This window comes from Oryzias latipes, chromosome 18, assembly GCF_053564925.1.
Source record: "Oryzias latipes strain Hd-rR chromosome 18, Olatipes_Hd-rR_3.1".
NCBI lineage: Eukaryota > Metazoa > Chordata > Actinopteri > Beloniformes > Adrianichthyidae > Oryzias > Oryzias latipes.
The window spans coordinates 35,352,026-35,375,228 of record NC_136254.1 but is presented as its reverse complement, the minus strand read 5'-3'; the positions used below and the strand labels follow the sequence as shown (position 1 = coordinate 35,375,228).

Here is a 23,203-nt window from a genome sequence, read left to right as displayed (position 1 = left end):
TGTAAAGTGAATCCGTAGGGGCTTAAGACCAAACCTTTATGGGGCTCCAGTGCTGAGGGGGATGCAGGATGAGGTGTGTTTGTCAAGTCATCCAACCTATGGTCTGCCAGTAAGGATTTTAGAAATCCACAGGTCCTTGGCAGCAAAGTGATACCTCAGGGTAGTACAGATAGATTTTTCCAATCATGGCTTCTAGTTAATATGTTTCTAGATGGTGGTACTCTACACAGTAAGACCCCCATGACCATTTACATGCTGACATCACCAGAGTGATTCTGGAACATGTCACTGTTTGATTCATCTACCATCAAAATGACCAATGACAGCTAACCTCAGAGATGCAATCAGAGTTCTGAGACTTCTTGAAAACTCTTTCTTTTTTTCCTCCTGTGACCACTGTGTTTGTGGTTTGTCAGGTCTCTTCCTGTCTGAGTTTCCTGGTTGATGCTTCAGAGAAAAGTGAACCGTCACACAGACGATCATCCTAACAGAAGAATCAGACTTTGGTGTCTGTCCAACTGCTGTTGGTCTGATGTCCTGCAGCTGCAGAATGGAGGGAACATCTGTCCAGATGCTGCTGGGTGAGTCCCGTCTGCTGGATGTGTGTTGGTGTGGAAACGTTGACAGATGCTGCTTCCCACAGCAGAGCCTTCATCAAAGCTCCAACTAAGCTGAGTGTCATTTCTCTGCAGCTCTGAGCTCCCTGCTGTGCTGCACAACCAACCAAAGTTAGTCCACTTCCTCAGTCAGTCCCACTCTCTGTCTTTGTGTCCAAGAAAGCCTCTGACAGCAGCAACACTCTGTGTGTCTTTACTTTGTTGTTGCAGTTGGTCTGACTGTGAGTCCCAGCAGATCTCAGTTCTTTAGAGGAGAATCAGTGACTCTGAAGTGTGAGGACCACAGCTCTGCAGGATGGACTCTGAGGAGAAACACCAGCAGAGGAACCAGGACTCAGTGTGGATCTGGACAAAGACTACCCGCTGACTCTTCCTATGAGATCAATTATCTTCTTCCATCAGACAGTGGTGTGTACTGGTGTGAGTCCAGAGGGGGAGGAGCCTCCAGCATCAGCGTGAACATCAGTGTCTCTGGTAAGATCAGACTGTGGAGTTAGTGTTGCTGCAGCTGTGTGCAGATGGATGAAATGCTTTGTCTCTGTGTTGAGGTGGATCAGTGATCCTGCAGAGTCCTGTCCTCCCTGTGATGGAGGGTCATGACCTCACTCTGAGCTGTCAATCACAGACCCCTCCCTCCAAGCCCTCAGCTGCTTTCTATAAAGATGGCTCCCTCATCAGGACTGAGCCTACAGGTCACATGACCCTCCAGCATGTTTCCAGGTCTGATGAAGGTCTCTACAAGTGTCACATCAGCGCTCATGGAGAGTCTCCATCCAGCTGGATCTCTGTCTCAGGTGAGGAGCTTCACTGTCATCTCACCATGGATTTGCTCCATGCAGTCACCTGACCAGGTGGGATTCTGTCTGCAGAGAAACCCACGACCACAGAAGCCCCACCCATTTCAGAAACCCCGTCCCCTGCTGCAGCTTCCTACTTTCTTGAATTGAGAGTCCTGCTCCACCTGCTGGTGATCAGTCCGTTCTTCATCTCCACTCTCCTTCTGGTGTCTTTATGTCCACAAAGAGCCTCAGGTAACAGAAATCAATCAATCACATTTGATCAATCATCTTCAGTTTCTAAACTGTTCTGTCTGCAGGAAGTGACCCGTCTGTCTCCATGGTGATGACCCAGCACTCACATGCTGAGCAGGGATTGGCTGATGACTATGATGACATCATCACATCTGGAACCACAGAGCATCAATTCTGAAAAGAGAGTCTCTTTTGGTTTCAGAAACCTTAAACTTTTAATTTTTGTCTTTTTAATTTTTTTAATTTTCTTGAATTTGTTTAAAATGTCTAAATGTTTTTGTTTGATTTAAAATCTTGTGTTTTTGTGTTTTAAATACAATAAATCTGAATTTCAAAGTAAATTCTTCAATTAGTCTTTTTAGTCACTTTTCTAAACGTATCTGGAATAGAATCATATTTTTATTCAGTGTTTCTGCAGACATCCAGATGAAAGTGTTTTCATTTCCATCATTCCATAATAACATTCAGCTGTCATCCGGGTCACTGTCTGATTGATTTCTTCATTTTTTCCATCAATTGGACTTTCAGCTCCTAAACCCACAGAACCAGATTTCAGAACCAGAAAACTGTGGAGAATCTGTCTAAATTCTGCAGGACATGAATGTTTGAAACAGTTTCACCAACTGATCATCAAAGCAGCTGCAGGTTCCCCTCATGTCCTTCAACTGGTTCAGTCTGGTTCTGGATGGTTCTATCAGACCTTCACTGACCCCCCCAGAGTCTGGCTAAACCACTAAAGTTCCTCTCTGAGGAGGCGGTTCCCAGAGCGCCGTGTCCGAGCAGAACCACAGAACGAGAAAATGTTCTGGAGGAGATGCAGCCGCTGAAGAGACGACGTGGACTTCAGAGGATCATCTAAAGGATTCCAGAACCTGCAGGAAGACTGGAACCAAGAGGAGGAACAGCTACAGAACCACATTCAGGAGACGGGCTCCAACTGTCGGGTTCTTCGGGTCAAACCACTTCTGCTGCTTCTCCTCCACAGTGATGGTGGTTCCTTCCTACAGGAAGTGACATCAGAAGCTGGACTGCATCCAGAAACAGGAAGGAGCTTCTTTGGTCGTGGTGACACCAGAAAGCTGATTTTGGATCAGAACCATCTGCAGTCAAACATGCAGTTGGTCTGTAGACAGAACGGATCAGAACCAGGACAGAAACATCTTCAGCAGCAAGAACCTCTGGATCAATGACTGCAGGAAGTGCTTCTGGATTTTCATTTGTCATTTATTTATTTGTTCCTTTCATGACAATTATTGAATGTCTAACATGTTTACATGTTTTTTCTTCATTATTGAAAATGTTCATGACTGGAAAAGGAGCAGAATTGAAGAATACAATTCTAATAATGTCTGCTCCCTTTTAAACATCAGACCTATGAACACCTCCAGTCCTGTAGTGCTGAGGACCTGAACTGTTTTGCTGGTTGGTTTGGTCCTGCAGATCAGAGCTTTGCATGCTGGGATTGGTTCCACAGAGATGTGAGCCCACATTTCCAGGTGAGGAGCTGCTGCAGCCGTGATGCACCTGAGACATTGCAGTAGACTTGATCCAGTGGGTGAAGAAGCTGGTTTCTGGTTTCCCCCCAGCACGTCTCCTCATAGAAGACCTGTCTGTGATAATGGTCTCAGTGGGGTAGACTGAGGGGGGAGCAGGTCTCCAGGACGGAGCAGTGAGGATGCTTGAAGCAGTTGGAAATGTGGGAGGAAGAATCCAGTCAGTCATTTCATCCACACACAGATGTCTGCATGGAGGAGGTTTGGACTGATGCATCATTCAGACATTCAGACTGCAGGTGTTGTTGTTTCTCTCTGCATCAGAATCTGAGTTCAGACGATCAAGTTCAGGATTCTGCTGGTTGTTGGAACCACTGGAACTTTGGTTTGAACCTTTTTTCTTCCTGTAGATCCAGAGACCAACAACAACAACAGCAGCAACAACAGCAAGAACTGCCAGAACAATCCCAATGATCCCTCCTGGACTCAGTCCTTCTTTCTTCGTTCCTCCATCCTCCTTCTTTCCTTCTTGGTCTCCTACTCTTCCTCCTTCATCTCCTGCAGGAGAGAGAGAGGATGATGAGTGCAGAACAGAATCCTCTCCTCTTCCTCATCAGAGCAGCTGCTTCCTGCAGAGTCTCATCAACAACATCTTCAGAAAACACGTCTGATCTGAGACCTTTACTCTGACATCAAGCAGGAACACAAACACTGCTCACCTGGAGACGGGCCACCTGGAGGAACCACGGACAGATGGATGGTGCAGATGAGAGGAGTCTGTAAAATAGATCTCTTGGTTCTTTTTATAACTCTACACTCATATATTCCAGTGTCTTTCATGGTCACGTTCTTCAGAACCACAGACAGATCTCCATCCTTCATCTGACTGTCCTTCAGAAAAACTCGGTTCCTGTAGGATTCATGCTGATTGTCTGGATCAACACCACCACTCCTGTATGTTATCACACGTTCTTCCTCCTCCAGGTCAGTTCTGTTCCACTCAAAGGTTGGATTCTCTGGGATGTTTGTATCTTGACATGTCAAAATGACGTCATCTCCAGCAGTGATGTTCCTCAGACCTGCATCAGAAAAACCAGAGATCAGAGAATTCCAGAGGACTCGGTTCTGTCAACTGGACAGGAACTACCCACTGCTCAAGGACACATCTACTTCAAATCTAAATCATGGCCATGTCCATGGTTTACAGCTACTGATCTGCATTATAGATGTGTACCTGTGGTAGGGCGGTCAACCTCTGATCAGACTGCAGGTTCAAGTCACACGTGGTGGATATTTCATGTTTTGCTCTCACTGACTATATATGACAACTGGACTAAGTGACCCCTCCCCCCTGCTGGCTCCAACAAGCCAAAATCCCAAAGAATTCTACAGAGAAATAATCATCATTATTCAGTCGTTCTATTGGTTCTATTGGTCAGAATAACCATGTTGGAGGGCGTGGCCTCTCGCTTCCCTCCTGCTCCTCGTCTCAGTAGCTGGAATATTCATCAAACTTGATGTTTTCTTTTGTTTCCAGTGTCATGAATTTAGGGGGGACAATGACAGGGATTTGGTTTTCCCAAAAAAAGGATTTAATAATTGGAAAACTGCATTGGAAAAAGAAAAGGACTCACAAAGCAGGTCAATGCCACGTAAAAAATACAAAAACCTGGTTGGAAAGAGAGGCCACAGGGGAAACCTTCAGTGATCCATCAGGGACACTCAATAAAGAAATATTATATCAAAACAGTTGGAGAAGTAGTTCAGTTCCTGGCAGTAAATGAACTTCCACTTCATGGCATCGTGGAAATCTACAAGGATGATGATTTCTCTGCAGGACTGTTCTAACAATGATTGATGACACACCGACACACCGGCTCTTCTCAACATTTTGGACATAGACATTGTGGAGGTGGAGACAAGATTCTCCAAAAGCAACTGGACCTCAGGAAAGCAGATAATGATCCTCAACCTGAATCTCCCTCGTTGGATGTGAAGTCCTCTGCAGAGAAGGACAGGAAGTGACGGTGACAAACTTTCCTAATGTTAGAAAAAGAGTTCAAAAAGACTGATGCTGACTCAATGTAGAGTCTGTAGACCTCTCCACTGTCTGCAAATATCCACATGGACATAAGAATGTCTTTCCTCAGCTCCATCCCATGTCTGTGACCTCCACTGTGATTGGTGCATCATCTGCATAACATCTAAACTCTTACTTTGTCTCCAGTTCTTACCCTCTTCTGCTGCACCGTGCTACATGACAGAAAACACAATGTAGTTATTTTAGCTCATGAGAAGGACAGAACATGAAGACTGGATCTGGACTCATTAGTTAGGACTTTAGCAAAAATACAGATGACAAACGCTGGAATGACTGTTAGAAGCCATGCTGTGTTAGGAACCAAAGTGACCAAAAAAAAGACAAAAAACTCAAAGAATAAATAGATAAACCAATAAATAGAGATAAGTAATACCTTTATTATGAAGTAATAATTATAAAGATGAGTAAAAATACAGCAAAATTAAAGGAAAAGACAAAAAACAAAGACAAACATAAAAAATAAATAAATAAAAGTAACTAAAACTCACTCACTCAAAAATAAATACCTAAAAAATTATAGCCTCCACCGGGCATAAGCCAGTGTTACATCAGTGCCTGTCCCAAGCCCGGGTAAATCCAGAGGGTAGAGTCAGGAATGGGATCCTATATGAAACCTTGGATCACAGGAGACAGTAGTTACAGAGCAGTTAGCATCGTTCTTCTTCATTTTAGAGACATGGAAGGATTTTACACCCCAACCTCTCAGTACACCCAAACATCGCCACAGCCCCCACCCACAGCGGGACAGCCAGTGAAAGAGGATAGAGTCAGACTGGCAGGAGGGGTAATAAATGTAAAGAGTTCAGCTGTTTCTCCGTCATGACTTGCTATTCCAAGCATTCATTGCCTCTGAAACTTCTGAAAAAGTAATTATAGAATCACATGCTCATCTCCATTCCTCACTTATCGTATTAAGGTTATTCAAAGAATGAAATCAAACTGAGAACCTTTTCATATAGTCATCAGGGCGGAGCCCACCTGTCCAAATGAGCTAAGCCCCGCCTCCACTTCCTTAAGGAGATCTTGAGGTGTAAATCCTGAAGCAGGAGGGAAGAACGTTCCTCCTGTCAGCCATCAGGGCGGAAGGCAGCATGTTTTTGTGTTTAAACAATCATGCCACAGATTTACCCATTTGAATACAACTTTATTTAAAACAACAAATGCCCTGGGGTTTGTGCGGGATGGTCCTCTGATGGACGTAAATGTAGAAAACATTCATGTAAAGATCACAGGAACAAAGTCAAATGATCTGTTCTTTTTACTATCTGTAATCAATCATTAGGTTTAGTTTAGAACTGTAACCTTTTAGAAATGTACATTTGTATTTCTTATACAGTAGGCCAAACCGATGGATCATTCATGCATGCATCTTTTAGAAAACATACATGAGTGTTTCCTAAAGGACAAAGCATTCCTACAAAGAAGATTCAGTTCTAGTCATGAACACAGAAGCTCAATCTGGTCTGCAGCCTCTGATGCTAAATGCTTCCACTGGCTGCTCCAGACTCTCATATTTTAGAACAAGTGGAGGCGGGACTCGTTTAGGCTCCAGGCCCCGCCCTGATGAGAGAGAGTCTGACAGATTGAATTCAGCTGGAATCACAGCAGGGGGCGCTGTTTACAACTTCTTTGGTGTTTTGACATGAAGACACCATGACATGAAAATGCAACAGAATTTAAAATACATTCAAAAACAAAGAATTGAAAAGTCATTTTAAAATTTTAATTTCTAAATTACACAATGCAATGCAAATTGATCTTAAATTTATTTATAAAAATGTAAAATGTCATTTTTTTATATTGATTTCTAAATTGACATTTGCTTGTGTTCAAATCTGAGAGTTTTCGTTCTAATCAGTCTGAATCTCTGCTCTGACATCATCGACCTTCAGGATGAAGAAAGTCCTTCCAGGATCCAGAAGATGCTTCCTGTCAGTCAGACTGTGGGACATTCAGGACAAAGAGTTTCAACCACATTTCTCAGTGATGGCAGATGGATCCTCCTCTCCAGAGTCCTGGATCTGGTGCTGATGCCAGCAGTCCTCCAGGGTCTGGAAGGGAACCTGCAGCTCCTCCAGGTTCCCTTCCAGGACATGGAACATGAGGACATTGACCCAATCAGCCATTTCTTCTCTGCCATCACTGATAACTGCAGTTACTGCACTGAAGAGCAATCTAACTTGAACAGTAAATGTAAAGATAAGTTTTCACTTGTTTATTTCAATAGCAGGAGCATGTATGCAAATTTTGACAGCATTAAGGAATAATTATGTAATTTTTCACAACGATTTAGTGTGTAAGCAGTCTCAGAAACATGGTTCACTGCAGAGAAGGGAGTTGAAAACTTTATTTTGGAGGGTTATGAAGTCAGATACAGTAATAGACTAAACAAAGGTGGTGGAGGAGTCGCTCTATATGTGGATAAAACTCTGCATTTCAGAGTAGTGACTAGCATGACAGCTGTTGTTGACAACATGCTTGAATGTTTAACAGTCGAAATCTCTCAAGAAAATAAAATTATATAGTTGTTAGTTGTATTTACAGAACAGCTGGCTCAAATATGGATATGTTTACAGGCTGGATGGAGAAAAACGTTTGTGGATAAAAATGAGGTAATTCTTGTTTGTGGGGATTTTAACATTGACCTTTTGAATCCTCATAAGATTAAAGCAGTTGATGAATTTATTAATACCATGTACAGCATTTGCTTATTTCCAAGAATTACAAAACCAAGTAGGATAACTGCAAGTTGTGCAACATTAATTGATAATATATTTTCCAATGACATTGAAAATAAAACGGCTATTGGGTTGCTAATTAATGAAATCAGTGACCATCTTCCAGTTTTCACAGAATATGATAGTTATGTCAACCACAGGCTGCATTTCTCAATGGGATACAGAAGAATTAAAACAGAAACCTCCATCAATGCATTTAAAACTGAGCTACTTGAGCATAATTGGGATGTAATTTATCAAAAAGAAACTGTTGACGAGGCTTATGAATATTTTTACTGATACTTGGTTCGTTGTATGATAAACATTGTCCAGTTAAAAAATTCAAGAAAAAAATTAAGTATTTCCAGTGTCCATGGATTACAAAAGGACTGGAAATGCATGTAAAAGAAAAAGAATACTCTTTATAAAAACTACTTAAAAAAGAGAACCAAGGAGGCAGAAATTAAACATTCATTCATTTTTTCATCATTCATTTCTGATACATTTCTTGGGGTCATAATTGATGACAAACTAACCTGGAAAGCACATATTAGGTACTGACAAACTAAACTATCCAGAAGTATTTCTGTCTTAAATAAAGCTAAACTGGTTCTGGACCACAAATCACTCCACATGTTATACTGTTCATTGGTTTTACCATATTTTAATTGTGTAGAGGTTTGGGGGAACAACTATAAAAACTATAAAACATTCACTTTCAATACTTCAGAAGAGAGCAATACGAATCATACACAAAGTCAATTATCTTAAGCACACAAATAAATTATTCATAGAATCAAAATTACTCAAATTTTACGATCTAGTAGAGTATTGTACCGCTCAAATAATATTCAAGGCAGAAAACAGTTTATTACTACGGAGCCCGTGTCCTGACATTAAGATATAAAAATATATCTTGTTCCCACAGATTATTATTATCTCATTCACACGAAATACTATTCCGTTCCCACAAGATACTATTGCTTTCCCTCAAAATACTATTCCGTTCCCTCGAAATAATTAAGTCGTGCGAAATAGCTCCTGCTAGGCTACTACTATCGTATGACAAAGCAGCCTAGTTATCATAAATCTTTTGATATTTTTCTTATATTCATTGAGACGGTAATAAAGTGATCATTTTTGTTTTTCATGTTCCTTTTTTGAACGAATATGGGTCACAGAGACACGGAAGTTACCGCTGAAAGCGGCTTAGTTTTGCCGGCGTACAGAGAGCATATCCGCGTGAATGACTTATGACGTGAATAATTACTGCGTTCAAACGGATTAATTATTGCGTTCAAACGACATAATTATTGTGTTCGCAAGACTTAATCATTTCGAGGGAATGGAATAGTATTTTGAGGGAACGCAATAGTATCTTGTGGGAACGGAATAGTATTTTGTGCGAACGAGATAATAATCTGTGGGAACAAGATATATTTTTATATCTTAATGTCAGGACACGGGCTCCGTATATTACAGACAAATATCCAAAGGTTATTTATTATATTATCATTTATTAATTTTAGGGGAAAAAATAAATTTCTCATACATAAAGCACGAACAAATAAAAAAAGTGAACGTAAAGTGAAGTTGTAGAACAGAAGCAGTAAATGCTTGAAACAATGTCCAAACATAAAAGAATTTAAGAAAAAATACAGAAATGTGATCATTGATAAATATGTACAAATGCAAAACAATACAGAACATCCACATTTGTAAATCCGCATACTTAGAAAATATGTTTTTTTATTCATTTGGGTTTTTTGGAAATATTACATGTGCAGCTGTAACTGAGTCTACACTTGGGTGGGGGCGCTGGACTTTGATGGGAGTACTGGGTTTAGTTGGGAAAGTAAGGACTAAAGGTATTCGCTCTCCCCCTTTTGGACTTGTGTTGGTTATATATTTTTTGTCTTGTTATTCTACACTTGTTTTCACTTGTCCAAATAAAAAGGTTACTTCCTTCCTTCCACCTTTGTTCTGGTCTGTAACTCTTCCTGCTGGGGTTCCCACTGAACCGGGGATCAGGTTGGGTTCTGGGTTTATGGTTCTAAACTGAGCCACAGAGTCTTGGAGGTTCATGATGACGGTGAAACCAGGAGCTGATCTGAGGTCTGTGATGGTGACTATTATGGTATGGTCCAAAACCAAAGAACTACAGGCCAGTACCAGCACCAACAGAAATAACCAGACGTTCAGAAATAAGGCAGAGGATTCATGGAATTAAATAATTTCATTTATTTTCAGTCTTTTAGGTTCATTTTTATTATTAAATAGTTTAAACTCCTGGACAGAACAAGGACAATATTTTTAATGAAATAGAAATACTTTATTAAACTTTTACCAGAAAAACATTATGTAGAAAAGTGTAAACAGTAAACAAATGAAGACAAAGAAGTACTGTAGGAGAAATGAAAGTATAAAAAAGAAGTTAAAATACTCAACAAGCTGAACGACAGGTAGAAATCTAAAAACTTCCCATTCTAAAGCTTTAGTCACAAAGACACATTCTTCTTCCAGGACAGAATCTCAGCATTTTTCTCTCTCAAACTCCGTGTTTCAGGTCAAACATCCTCTCAGTTCATGTTTCCTCTGCTGCTTCATGGAGGGGGGGTTGATCCACGTCATTGATCCTCTGCTATTCCTGTTCTTTCTGCAAAAACTGAAGAACCTCAGCCGATAACTAGCTGGTTTCTTTGCATTTCATGACAGCACGATTTTAAGGAGGACACACAAGAACGCCGCCAAAAAAGGAACCAACGGGCGCCAAAAGTATCGCCGTCAGCGCAACGAGCACGAGGGGGGGGGGGGGGGGGGGGGAGACAAAAGTGAGCCCGCCCTGCACCGACAGAAGAGAGGGAAGTCCAGCGACCCGTTTCCTATGGAGTCCATTCAGTCTCAATGATCACAAATACACACAACCTGTTTGACAAATACACACACTTGCAAACGAGTTACATACACTTGGAAATGCATATGTTGTGTTTCACACAAATGCTGTGTTTCACAAAAACACATGAAATGTTTCAGGAATGCACAATTGATGCTTCACAAACAGGATTTGTAGGTGATATGAACTCACAGATCATGGGAACTGCAGAATGTGCATTTACAAACCAAATCAAGTGGCCCCTTAGACTTTAACACTTGTGTGCACTCCTTCCTCCTACACACGCAGCGCACTGACATGCAAACCCATAGTCATTCTACAACACCTATATAGTTAGTTGATAGTTCATGAGTTAGATAGTTAGTAGTTGGTTGTTACTGTTATTTGTTAATAAAGAATACAGCGTTGTAATTATTCATAGTATTCATTTGGGACGCAGGTGCGTATATAAATAAATAAGTAAATGCAGGTTCAACAATTTGCATTATCTGTCAGTAGCTAAAAATTATGTTTGTGAAGCATCTGTTGTGCATTTGTGAAACATTTAGTGTGAATTTGTGAAACGTGCATTTCTAAATGTATATAGCACGTTTGCATAAAATTACAGTTGTGTATTTGTGAAACAGGTTGTGGGCATTTCTGATTATTGCGACTGAATTATTTCCATAGTGTCAACATACATCTCACCCGCTAGTATCAAGCTAACAGCGGTACAGACTTGGTACTGATACTATGAATACTGGGATGGATCCGCCCACCACTATCACCAGCAGCAGACGAGGCAGCAAGACAAGGGGGGAGGAGCTTAAGACCGACTGACGCGCCACTTTTACCAGAAACGCTCTGACATCACACGGTCAAAGACCTCCAACTGGAGACAGGAAAGCCAACAAGGTTTGACGGGTGTCTCTTTCCGGACAAACACTGCAAAGGGATTGGACCACGAGAATGTGGTTCACCGTCAGCACGCCATCATCATGTCTGACAGATAACCAGAAAAACTACAACTGTGTTATGGTGAAGAGGTCATTAGACGACCACGAACATCGCCTCAAAGAAGGAGACGTCAGACCTGCCGCTCGAGTAGACATGAAAGTAGAAATGCTACGGTGGTTCCTCACCATTATGGATCTGATTGTTTTCTGTGTCCTGATTGGCTGTTGAACTTGTCAATCAATCTCAGAACGTCTCTCGGTTTTCAAACGTACATCAACCTCAACAGTGATCAGATCTTCTTTTTCTATCAATCTGGATTTTTTTTCTACCAACTTGGAGTTTAAACAAGACAGAAAAGCAGAAAATGTTTCTGTTTGTGAAAGGTGGAGAAAGTGAAGGATTTAATAACAGCCTTATTAAAACGTCTGGAATTAAGGAACATATAAAGGATTTTATCAATCTCTGGTTATCTTTACATAAAGAAGGAACAAAACTCTCATTTTACCGACAGATTCCGACAGCGCGCGGAACGCGAGCGTTCACTTCCGCATCGACCGACAGAAACGTCAAACGCTGCCGTTTCTACATTCAAACGATTTTACGCCATTTTTTTACGTCTCACCTGAGGACGAGGACACGACGGACACGGACACGGACACGGAGGAAGCGAGCAGAACGAGGAACAAAACGGAACCGAGGAGCGCCATCGTCGGAGCTTCAGCTGCGCACTCGATCAGAAGGATTCCTGGAACACCTGTACTCTCAGGTGAGCCGATCCGCTTTATACACCAGGGCGGGGTCTCCTGATTGACAGCTGAGGGGTCCAATCCTGGGTGAGCATTTCATAGAAGGTTCTCGTTCATTCTGGAGATGACGTCAGTCATCTCACCTGGACAGACACGGGCACGCGCACACGGACGGACAGAGATCCATCAGTTGGAGTAATTACTTGTTTAGCAGGTTTTAAAGCAGCAGCTACCAAAGTGCTGAACACAAAATCAAATATAAATAAAACCTTTAAACAATAAAACACAATAAAAAAACATCAACATAGCAACGAGAAGCTGGTCCACTAGATCTGCTCACCGGAGTAAAGATGAGTTTTTAAAAGAGACTCATAAACAATTGAAGGATCTGTCAGAAATCACAGAAAAGGAGAGATCATTGCTAAAATACTTGAACTTTGGGCTGACATTTTTTCCAAGCTGATCTGATCAAACAGCAGATTTCTGACTTACATTCATATTTTATTGTTTTTCCAGTTTATTCAAATAGATTTTTTAGCAATAAAAGAGTTATGAAAATGATAGAGCCTAATCCTCCTTCTACATCGATGGCACTCATGTCACCAAGCACACAAAGTGACGGTGAAGCTGTGATTGAAACCTTAAGCCAGACTGATAGATCGGCACATACCTGCTGCCAGAGAGCCTGGACAGGCATGCAGAACCACAGTGCATGCATGTAACTGTCGGTAGATGGCGCCTAGCAGGAGGAGGCAGGACGCTCCAACTGTTTGATGAAAACAAACCTTCAAGGGCCCACGGCGGGCGCTGACCACGATGATGAAGTGATCTCTGCTTAGTGCTCTGAACGTCAAAGTAAAGAAGTTCAATGAAGTGCAGGTTTATGCGTTCTTTGTGTGGTTTATTCGTACTTCTTCTTCTGTGGTTTTGACGTGGTTCATTTGTGATACATCTGTGTTAATTTCACATAACTATTCCCCCTTTTTCTACGCATATTCATGTAGACCAGTTTTCATCCGTGAACTGCCTCAAGAACATGACAAGAGTCCTGCAGGGGGCGGAGCTTCATCCCTGCATCCAGAGGAGAACCATGGACCTTCACTCTGACTCCATCAGAACATCTGTGACCTTGACTGAGGTCAACCTGGGCTGACCAGGGTTTGTTTGTCCTCCATGGATGTTTGTTAGTTTTTATGTTTTTCTGAAGACGGACATGATGAAAATGTTTGTTTGGACTTCTGCTCTGCCGTTGTCCTCAGAGAAGTTTCTGCAGAGAACCGCTGGCCAGACAGCCTCCAAACATGTCAGGAAAGACAGCGAGAAGAAGACCAATGTGGTCGAGGACAGAAGGAGAGAGAACTGCAGGCCTTCCCAGCAGAGGAAGGTCAAAAGGATCAATGAGAACTTCAGAAATCTGAACTGGACCTGCTGGTTCTGGAACCACTTCACTGTTTGATTACCAAAGTTTCTGCACATGAGCAGTAGAGACAGGAAGCAGCTGTTTGAGCGGGAACGGCTCCTCCTTCTGAAGGATCCAGAATCATCTTCATCTCCAGCAGGTGACAGAATCCTCTCCTCTTCCTCATCATCTTCAGAAAACACGTGTGATCTGAGACACAAATCCTTCTTTTCTGCTCCGTTACACAAATAAACTCTTTAAACATCAAACAAAATCATTTTCTGGATCTTTTTATTCTAAGTAATTTTCTGTTTCTTGGAGAAATTCAACACTTTTTACAGTTTGGTGACACAGAGGACCTCGCTTACAGATGACCTCGCTGACAAAGAGGTCTGGACAAACACACAACATGTGTGAGGAAAGTGTGTAGCTGTGAGGTTTGCAGCAAACAGAGAGGAAGTGAAATGAGGTGTTTGTGGGAGCAGCTGCTGCAGAGAAAAAGTCACTGCTGGGATGGATTCTGGAGATGCAGAAAGAAAAGTGGAAGCCAAACCAAAAGCAGGAGAGCTGGACACAGGAGCAGACTGGAAGGATTCTGTTTTGGCCACTAGGTGGCAGCAGTCGACAAGAAACCACTGATCTGTGAGGACAAAGACAAAACCGGAAGATTTGAAGATTCATTTATTTGTCTTTGTCAGTAAAACAATGAAATTGCATTTGGAGCATCAACAGTCACTAAAGTTCACTACATAAAAACCCAATAAATAAATAAATAAATAAATAAATAAATAAATAAAGTGCAGCATCAGTAGAAAAAGAAACACAGCAAGGATTGAATACAAATAAATAAATAAATAAGCCATTCAGTGCACACAGATGTTGAGTCAGTAGCAGCTTGGTGTTGATGTGCAGCAATGCAAAGTCCAGTTTCACAGTGTTCTCAGATGAGGAGATGGGGGGGGGGGGGGGCGCAGTTGGTGGCAGGGACTGTTCAGCAGCCTGTGGATAAAGGCTGTTGTGGACTCTCTTTAGACAGCGGGGGGGGGGTAGAGCAGGCGTCTGTAAGTAATAGAACTGGAATGTCCCCCCCCATCAGAATGGAAAAATGACAAAAAGGTTAGCAAAGGGGAACATTGATCCAGAATGCAGGAAGTTGATCAGAGAGAACTAACAGTGGTGTCTATAGGCATTATAAGGAAAGAACACAGAAAGCTTCAGAGACTGTTCACATCAGTCATTTAGGAGATTCTACTCTACACCTGATGTTGAACATTTACCTGAGATTGTAGATGAATAACAGAAACTTTATTTCTGTGAACAACCACAGAGATTTAGTTGGTCATTATTGATTTTCTCAAATCAATTATATTTCCTGACTTTTTATGTAAAGAACCCAGAGAGGAGTATTTGTTTTTTATTAGTTTCATAAATAGTGTTATTATATATTTTCTTCTTCTTCTTTTTTTATTTTTGGTGGAGAACCCAGAGAGGATTATTTGTTATCAGATTGGGTTATTAAAATGTGGTTATGTGTGGCTTTCAGTTTACATTTAGGCCCGATTGTCACACTTTTTCTGTTTCAAACTGACCTTGGCCCCCCATCAGAGAATTGAGACGTCATGTGGCCCTCTCTGGAAAAAGTCTGGGAACCCCTGGTTTAGTCAATAAGAAGCACATTGTTGAATTCTTGCTGGGTGTAGTTTTCACATTGGTGATCTCCCTGAAAGAGGCTTTGGTCCAGTTCTCTTCCTGGATCTTCAGTGATCACATTCATGTCTGTTCATGATTATGTCCATGTGGGGATTTGTTTCCAGAACTTTCTGTGGTCACTAACAGGCAGAAACTTAGTCCCATTTAGAGTCTTTGCTACAACTCAACAGTGGATTTGAACCCACAACCTGTCAGTCTTGGAGACTATTCACAGGAAGCAGCTGCTCCTCCAGGAAGCTCCTCCTCCTGGAGGCGGAGCCTCAGATGTGACTTTCAGTTCCTCCCAGAAATGCAGACAGAGTTCCTGAGGTTCTCCTCTTCCTGGAGGTTCTGCTGTTTGTGTGACGACTGAGAGGAGAACAGAGGAACTCTTTACAACTTTTTATTCAGATGAACAGAAACACTTTACAGACGGTTGAGTCTTTTCCAGAACATGCAGATCTGCTGCAGTCATGGAACAGTCACAACTTCCTCTCCGATTGGGATCCTGTTGGAGCAGAACCTCTGTAGAACATGCAGAGGTTCTGAATGAAATGATTGACCTGTAAACAGTCCACCTTTAGCTGCAGAACCCACTAGAACCCCAGCAACACCCTCTGTGACGGTCAGAGGGGCAGTAGAACTGTCAGTCTCTGTCATTCTGCCCCAGGGCAGCAGTGGTCCATCAGTAGTTACCCTCACCAAGAATGAATGAATAATGGACACATTGGAAGAACTTTGAGGGTCTGGAAATATTCTATTATATATATTATTATTATTATTATTATTATTATTATTATGATCAAAGCATCCGATGAAGATCCAACTTCCAGCTGGACTGCAGCTGTTGTGTGAGGTTCTGGAAGCTTTCTTTCCTCTAGAACTCCATCTGCAGGTTCTCCTCACCAGAAGAAGTTCAGCTTCTCTGCAGGCTGGTCTCCACCTTTCTTCACTGAAGCTCCATCTTTCCTCAGAGGAGAAGAACCTCTGAGCATCTGTCCCACTTCTTCCAGATGAGGCTGGAGCTTCTCTAGAGGAAACTTGTGCTTCTTCTGACCTTTAGACTTTTATTCTGAAAGGTTCTAGAGTCTGAACTGCAGAGAAGATCCACTTCAGGAACAGAAAAGACCTTCAGAACTTCAAGGATCTGTGTTTGTTGTGTTTCTCACTGCATTAGAATCTGAGTTTAGACAATCCTGTTCAGGATTCTGCTGGTTGTTGGAACCACTGGAACTTTGATTTGGACCTTTTTTCTTCCTGTAGATCCAGAGAACAACAATAACTGCCAGAACAATCCCAGTGATCCATACTGGACACCTGTCCTGCAGGAGAGAGAGAGGATGATGAGTGCAGAACAGAATCCTCTCCTCTTCCTCATCAGAGCAGCTGCTTCCTGCAGAGTCTCATCAACAACATCTTCAGAAAACACGTCTGATCTGAGACCTTTACTCTGACATCAAGCAGGAACACAAACACTGCTCACCTGGAGACGGGTCACCTGGAGGATCCACGGACAGATGGATGGTGGAGATGGGAGGAATTTGTAAATTAGATCTGCCTTTTCTCTGAACTCTACACTCATATATTCCAGTGTCATTAATCGTCACGTTCTTCAGAACCACAGACAGATCTCCATCCTTCATCTGACTGTCCTTCAGAGACACTCGGTTCCTGAAAGATTCATGCTGATGTTCAAGATGAACACCAGTTCTCCTGTAAAAAACACATATTTCTCCTCCTGCAGGTCAGTTCTGCTCCACTCTAAAATTAGATTCTTAGTTATGTTTGTGTCTCCACATGTCAGAGTGACGTCATCTCCAGGTCTAGCAGTGATGTTCAGACCTGCATCAGAAGAACCAGAGATCAGAGAATTATAGAGGACAGTAATCAGTAATCTGGACCGTTACAGTAGCATCCTTGGTTCCGATGGGTCCTCGGTTCTCCTCCATCTGTATATTTCTATGTCATCTGTATATCTTTACTTCATGAATAGAATCATCACGAGCTTTCTCCTCTGCATTCCTCAAACAAACGTCTTTCTGCTGTTTAACGGCTACTTTCTAACTATTTTCAGACATTTCTGTTTTATTCTGATCTCACCTGATGTTCCGGAACCAGAAGAACCGGCCAGAACCACGAACAGAACAGAACCGAGGAGCCACATGGTTGAATATTCAGCACTGCAGGTTATAGGAAAAGCACTGCCGCTTGTTATGGGGTGAAGGCGTGGTCTTTTGATTGACAGCTGAGTCCCGCTAACTTCCTGCATACTGACTGTTTATTCCAACAGAGTATTCAATTGTTTTTGATGCTGTTGCTACTGAAATCTGTGAACTCTTTAAAACATTGACCTTGATGGAAACATCTCCTTCTAATGTTGGAAAATTCTTTTTCTACTTGTCCTGAAGAACAAAGTCCTCCAGTTTCAGTTCAATGTCATTTCTGTTCCTCTGCTGTCTTCTAGTGGAGAACATTTGTTCCTGACTTGTCCTGAAAAATATTTCACTCTGCATCAGAAATGACTAATCCTTAACAAGATGAGAGACGTCTCCTACATAGAATCTATCCCATAATCAGTTCATGCTCAGATAAAAGAAGACAATAGACCCCAACTGTCCTCTCTGTGAAGAACACCAGAAACTCTGTCACCTATTTTGGAACTGTAATCCATTATGGGAAGAATGTTCACGTTTTATAAATCATAAATTAGACTCACTATTTCAGATTAAATTTAAATACATATCATATTTGGTCAACATGAAAAGAAGATAAAATCAAACATAAAAGTGGAAATTCATCTAATTATAATGTTTGGTAAGTTTTATTTTCACAAATCAAAATTTTTTCATCACAACCCCCCCCCCCCCATATAATAATTAAAGAATTTGAATCTTAATTACAAACTATTTCTAATTGTTTTAAAAAAGCCATTTGTATAAATAACAGCTGTCTGTCTTTTGCAAAAGTTCTTTCTTTAACGTAAATGCATCACCTGGCATTCTCATTGTTATGACTGTTCTTGTCATGAATATTTGTTCTACGTGTTTGGAAAATAAAACAAAATTTCTTTAAAAAAAACAACAATTGACTAAATTGGAGAGTCTCCATCCAGCTGGATATCTGCCTCAGGTGAGGAGCTTCACTGTCATCAAGTCCCACCCACCACAGAAACACCGCCCCCTGTTGCAGGTTCCCCTTGTCTTGAATTCAGAGTCCTGCTCCACCTGCTGGTGATCAGTCCGTTCTTCATCTCCACTCTCCTTCTGGTGTCTTTATGTCCACAAAGAGCCTCAGGTAACAGAAATCAATCAATCACATTTGATCAATCATCTTCAGTTTCTAAACTGTTCTGTCTGCAGGAAGTGACCCGTCTGTCTCCATGGTGATGACCCAGCACTCACATGCTGAATACTCAAATGTGACAGCAAGGATCTCAAACATTTTGTGCTGACACAGAGAGGGAACTTCAAATGTATTTCTAAAAAGATCAGGCTTTGTCTGCCTTTTAATGAGAAATGTTCTCTTGGTGACGAGCCAGACAAAGAGCTGTTCAGAACCTCTGATGAAAGGAAACAACAAGGCCCCGATTATGTTGCCCGGATTGGCGTAACCGGGGCCCCACTCCGGAGCCAGACCCGGGGTTGGGGCTCGCAGGCGAGGGCCTGGTGACCGGGACCGGGGCTCTTTCCACGGGCCCGGTCGGGCACAGCCCGAATGAGCAACGTGGGACCACTCTCCCATGGGCCCACCACCCGTAGGAGACCTCAAAAGGGGCCGGTGCAATGTGGTTTGGGTGGCAATCGAGGGCGGATGCCTCGGCGACCCAAACCCTGGTCATGGAACTTGGATTTTGTGACATGGAATGTCACCTCTCTGGTAGGGAATGAGCCTGAGCTGGTGCGAGAGGTTGAGAGATACTGTCTAGATGTAGTCGGGCTCACCTCCACATATAGCCCGGGCTGAAGTCACTGAGGTAGTCAACGAGCTCCTCAGTGGCAAGGCCCCGGGAGTGGATGAAGTCTGCCTTAAGTACCTCAAGTCTCTGGATTCTATGGGAGTGTCTTGGTTGACACGTCTCTGCAGCATCACGTGGCAGTCGGGAACTGTACCACTCGAATGGCAGACAGGGGTGGTGGTTCCCCTCATTAAGCAGGGGGACTGGATGGTGTGTTCCAACTACAGGGGAATTACACTCCTCAGCCTCCCTGGGAAAGTCTGTGCCAGGGTACTGGAGAGGAGAGTCGGTCCGATAGTCGAACCTCTGATTCAGGAACAACAGTGCGACCGGGACCGGGGCTCTTTCCACGGGCCCGGTCGGGCACAGCCCGAATGAGCAACGTGGGACCACTCTCCCATGGGCCCACCACCCGTACCCGTGCAATGTGGTTTGGGTGGCAATCGAGGGCGGATGCCTCGGCGACCCAAACCCTGGTCATGGAACTTGGATTTTGTGACATGGAATGTCACCTCTCTGGTAGGGAAGGAGCCTGAGCTGGTGCGAGAGGTTGAGAGATACTGTCTAGATGTAGTCGGGCTCACCTCCACATATAGCCTGGGCTCTGAAACTCAATTCTTAGAGAGGGGTTTGACTCTCCACCACTCAAGGTGAGAGGCGGCGGTCTGGGATGGGCTTACTCGTGAGCCCCCAGCTCAGCCGCCAAGTGTTAGAATTCACCCCAGTGGACAAGAGGGTCATGTCCCTCCGCATCCAGCTGGGGGACAGGTCTCTAACTGTAGTTTCAACTTACAGGCCAAACAGCAGTTCAGAGTACCAGACTTTCTTGGTGGCTCTCGAAGGGGTACTGGAAAGTGCCCCAACGGGGGACTTCATTGTCCTCCTGGGGGACTTCAATGCCCATGTGGGCAATGACAGTGGCACCTGGAAGGGTGTGATTGGTAGGAATGCCCCCCTGGATCTGAACCGGAGTGGTGTTTTGTTATTAGACATCTGTGCCCGTCATAGGTTGTCCATAATGAAGACCATGTTCTAGCACAAGGGGGTCCATCAATACACCTGGCATCAGGACACCCTAGGCAGGAGGTCAATGATCGACTTTGTAGTTGTTTCAGGCGACCTTCGGCCCTGGGTTTTGGACACTCGGGTGAAGAGAGGGGCAGAGCTGTCCACTGATCACTACCTGGTGGTAAGTTGGATTCGCTGGCGGGGAAGGAGGCCGGAAAGTCTTGGAAGACCCAAACGTACTGTGAAGGTCTGCTGGGAAAGTCTGGCTGAGCCCTCCGTTAGGGAAGTCTTTAACTTCCACATCCGGGAGAACTTTAAACAGGTACCGAGGGAGGTTGGGGACATTGAGTCTGAGAGACTACGTCTCTCAGCTGGCCTGGGAACGCCTTTGGGTTTCCCCCCAGAGGAGCTCGAGGAAGTGGCTGGGGTGAGGGAAGTCTGGGCATCTCTGCTTAGACTGCTGCCCCCGCGACCTGGTCCCGGATAAGTGGAGGAAGATCGATGGATGGATGGATGTTCTCTTCCAGCTGCAGACAGAACAGTGACACGGTTGCCAAGGGACCGTCAACAAAATACAACCTCCATGAAAACACCCTTCTGAAAAAATCAATCATCCACAAATGTCTACATTTATATGAGCTGGTGATGAAGACTCGTCAGCATATTTAATCAAAATTCTTTCAGATATTCCTTCTTTATTTGTTAAACATTCGTTGTTAATTTCTGAAACATTTATTGTGTTTGTCAAACACAGCATGCACATTTATGAGAAACAGCTTGCTTATGCCTTTGTTTCTACATGGCTAGACCACTGTAACAGTCTGTTTTCCTGTCTGAATAAGAAGGAGGAGCTGTTTCGACTGCAGTTGATCCAGAACTCTGCTGTGAGGATCTGGACCCAAGAGAAGAGATCACATCTCCCCGATCCTCAAAGCTCTTCTTTGCCTCCCGGTTGCTTACCGCTTTCAATATAGAATCTTAGTGCTGACTTTTAGGGCCCTCCATTGTCAAACTCCTCCATATGTTTGTGATCTGATCGCCCCCTACAGACCATCTGGTGCACTGACGTCCGTGGATCAGAACCTGTTAATCAGGGCTACTCAAATCCAGGCGTCGAGGGCCGGTGTCCTGCTGGTTTTCCAGAGGTCCTGCCTTATTTTTTGCTGATTACCTGGATCAGGTGTGTTTAGCCTTCAATGGCAAGTTGGTTGGAAAACATGCAGGACACCGGCCCTCGAGGCCTGGATCTGGGGACCCCTGCTGTTAATGGTTGCTGGCACACACCATAATTTAGAGGAGGCAGATCCAGGGTTTGTACACCTTTTTAGCAATTGTTTTCATAACTGTCCAAATCTTTTCCAACATTCTGAAACATTCAAAGTTCCTTTCATTGGAACTAAGAGGCCAAGTTCAAGTCCTGAAAAACAGTCCCACATCATTACTCCTTCTACACCAAATTTATTCTGAGCCACAATACAGTCCAGAATGCTTTGCATTGCACTTGGTGATGTGTGTCTTGGATGCAGCTGCTCGGCCTTGGACAACCATTCCATGAAGCTCCCTGCGTGCTTGACTTGGACTAATCTGAAGGTCACACGACGTTTGGAGCTCTGTAGCAATTGACTGCAGAAAGTCTGAGACCTCTTTGTACTTCAGCATCCACTGACCTCTCTCCATCAGTTTACATGCTCGACCACTTGGTGTCTGAGTTGCTGTTGTTCCCAAACTCCTCCAATTTATTCTGATAGAGCTGACAGATGACTGGGGAAGATTTAGGACATTTTACCACTGGATTTGTTGCACAGGTGGAGTCCTATGACAGTTCCACGCAGGAATTCACTGAGCGGAACATTCTTTCACCAATGTTTGTAAAAGCAGTCTGCATGTCTGAGTGATGATTTTATACACCTGTGACCAGGCCAGGTGATTAGGACACCTGATTCTGATCATATGGATGGGTGAGCCAACACTTTTGGTAATAAAATGTATCTTGATGGTGGTTTTCTGCTCTGTATCCTCCATTTGTTTACCTTAAAGCCCCATGACCATTTCCTCAAACATGTTGACATCACAAAGTTGTACCAGAACATGTCCCTGTCTGTATTGTCCATCATCTTCAGCCTAGCCAGGTTACTGCCTCCTTCTGTATCGTGGCTTCCTGTTTCAGAGGCACATAAGCAAAACGAAAATGGCAACATGGTCCACCGTTCCAAATGGTGGTTAGGACTGAGCCTTGTAGCTGTTTTCAAATGACATGTACCAGTTTCAGTGTCCTTTCACCCCTACTGGGGCAAGTGGTGGAGATTCAGCAGTTGTTGCTTGAAACTGTTCTAGTCCTTCAAACAATGAGCGTGGCGTCCTGGTGCTATGATTGGTGGATCTTTAGTGTCTCATGTAGATTCCAGTAGTTGAGTCTGTGTCTTGAGGTGGAATAAAATCTTCACTGACTATGACTGACATGGATGGCAGAGGGATAAAAGGGGCTTCATTTGATGGCCTGAAGTTCAAGATTTGGAATGCAAGAGCGTGAGAGGGGAACAATGGTCACAGTGTCCCACCACTGGTTGTTGACCATCAGACCAACTCCATTATGTTGACAATGTGATCAATCTGGATAA

The 23,203-nt window shown here is 43.2% G+C and overlaps 1 protein-coding gene and 2 long non-coding RNA genes across 4 annotated transcripts in view; 2 read left to right on the top strand and 1 right to left on the bottom strand.

Annotated features, from left to right (window-relative positions):
* Nucleotides 1-442: 442 nt before the first annotated feature.
* LOC101161271 (uncharacterized) lies at nucleotides 443-929 on the top strand. Its single transcript, XR_013651306.1, has 3 exons — nucleotides 443-581; nucleotides 693-728; nucleotides 828-929. It is a non-coding gene; the product is annotated as an uncharacterized LOC101161271 (long non-coding RNA).
* A 1,922-nt stretch (nucleotides 930-2,851) lies between these two features.
* The window catches only part of LOC110014393 (ICOS ligand-like), a 133,849-nt gene continuing 113,497 nt past the window's right edge, over nucleotides 2,852-23,203 (bottom strand). The window contains exons 3-4 of one of the 2 annotated variants that reach the window (XM_078936794.1): nucleotides 3,861-4,220; nucleotides 2,852-3,699 (exon numbers count right to left, since the gene is read on the bottom strand). In XM_078936794.1, the coding sequence (XP_078792920.1) occupies nucleotides 3,422-3,699; nucleotides 3,861-4,220 (638 nt within the window). In that variant the 3' untranslated portion in view covers nucleotides 2,852-3,421. The remainder of the gene's footprint in view (nucleotides 3,700-3,860; nucleotides 4,221-23,203) is intronic. The other variant, XR_013651295.1, reaches the window with a different exon arrangement.
* Nucleotides 9,710-14,207, top strand: LOC144987096 (uncharacterized). Its single transcript, XR_013650951.1, has 2 exons — nucleotides 9,710-12,554; nucleotides 13,539-14,207. It is a non-coding gene; the product is annotated as an uncharacterized LOC144987096 (long non-coding RNA).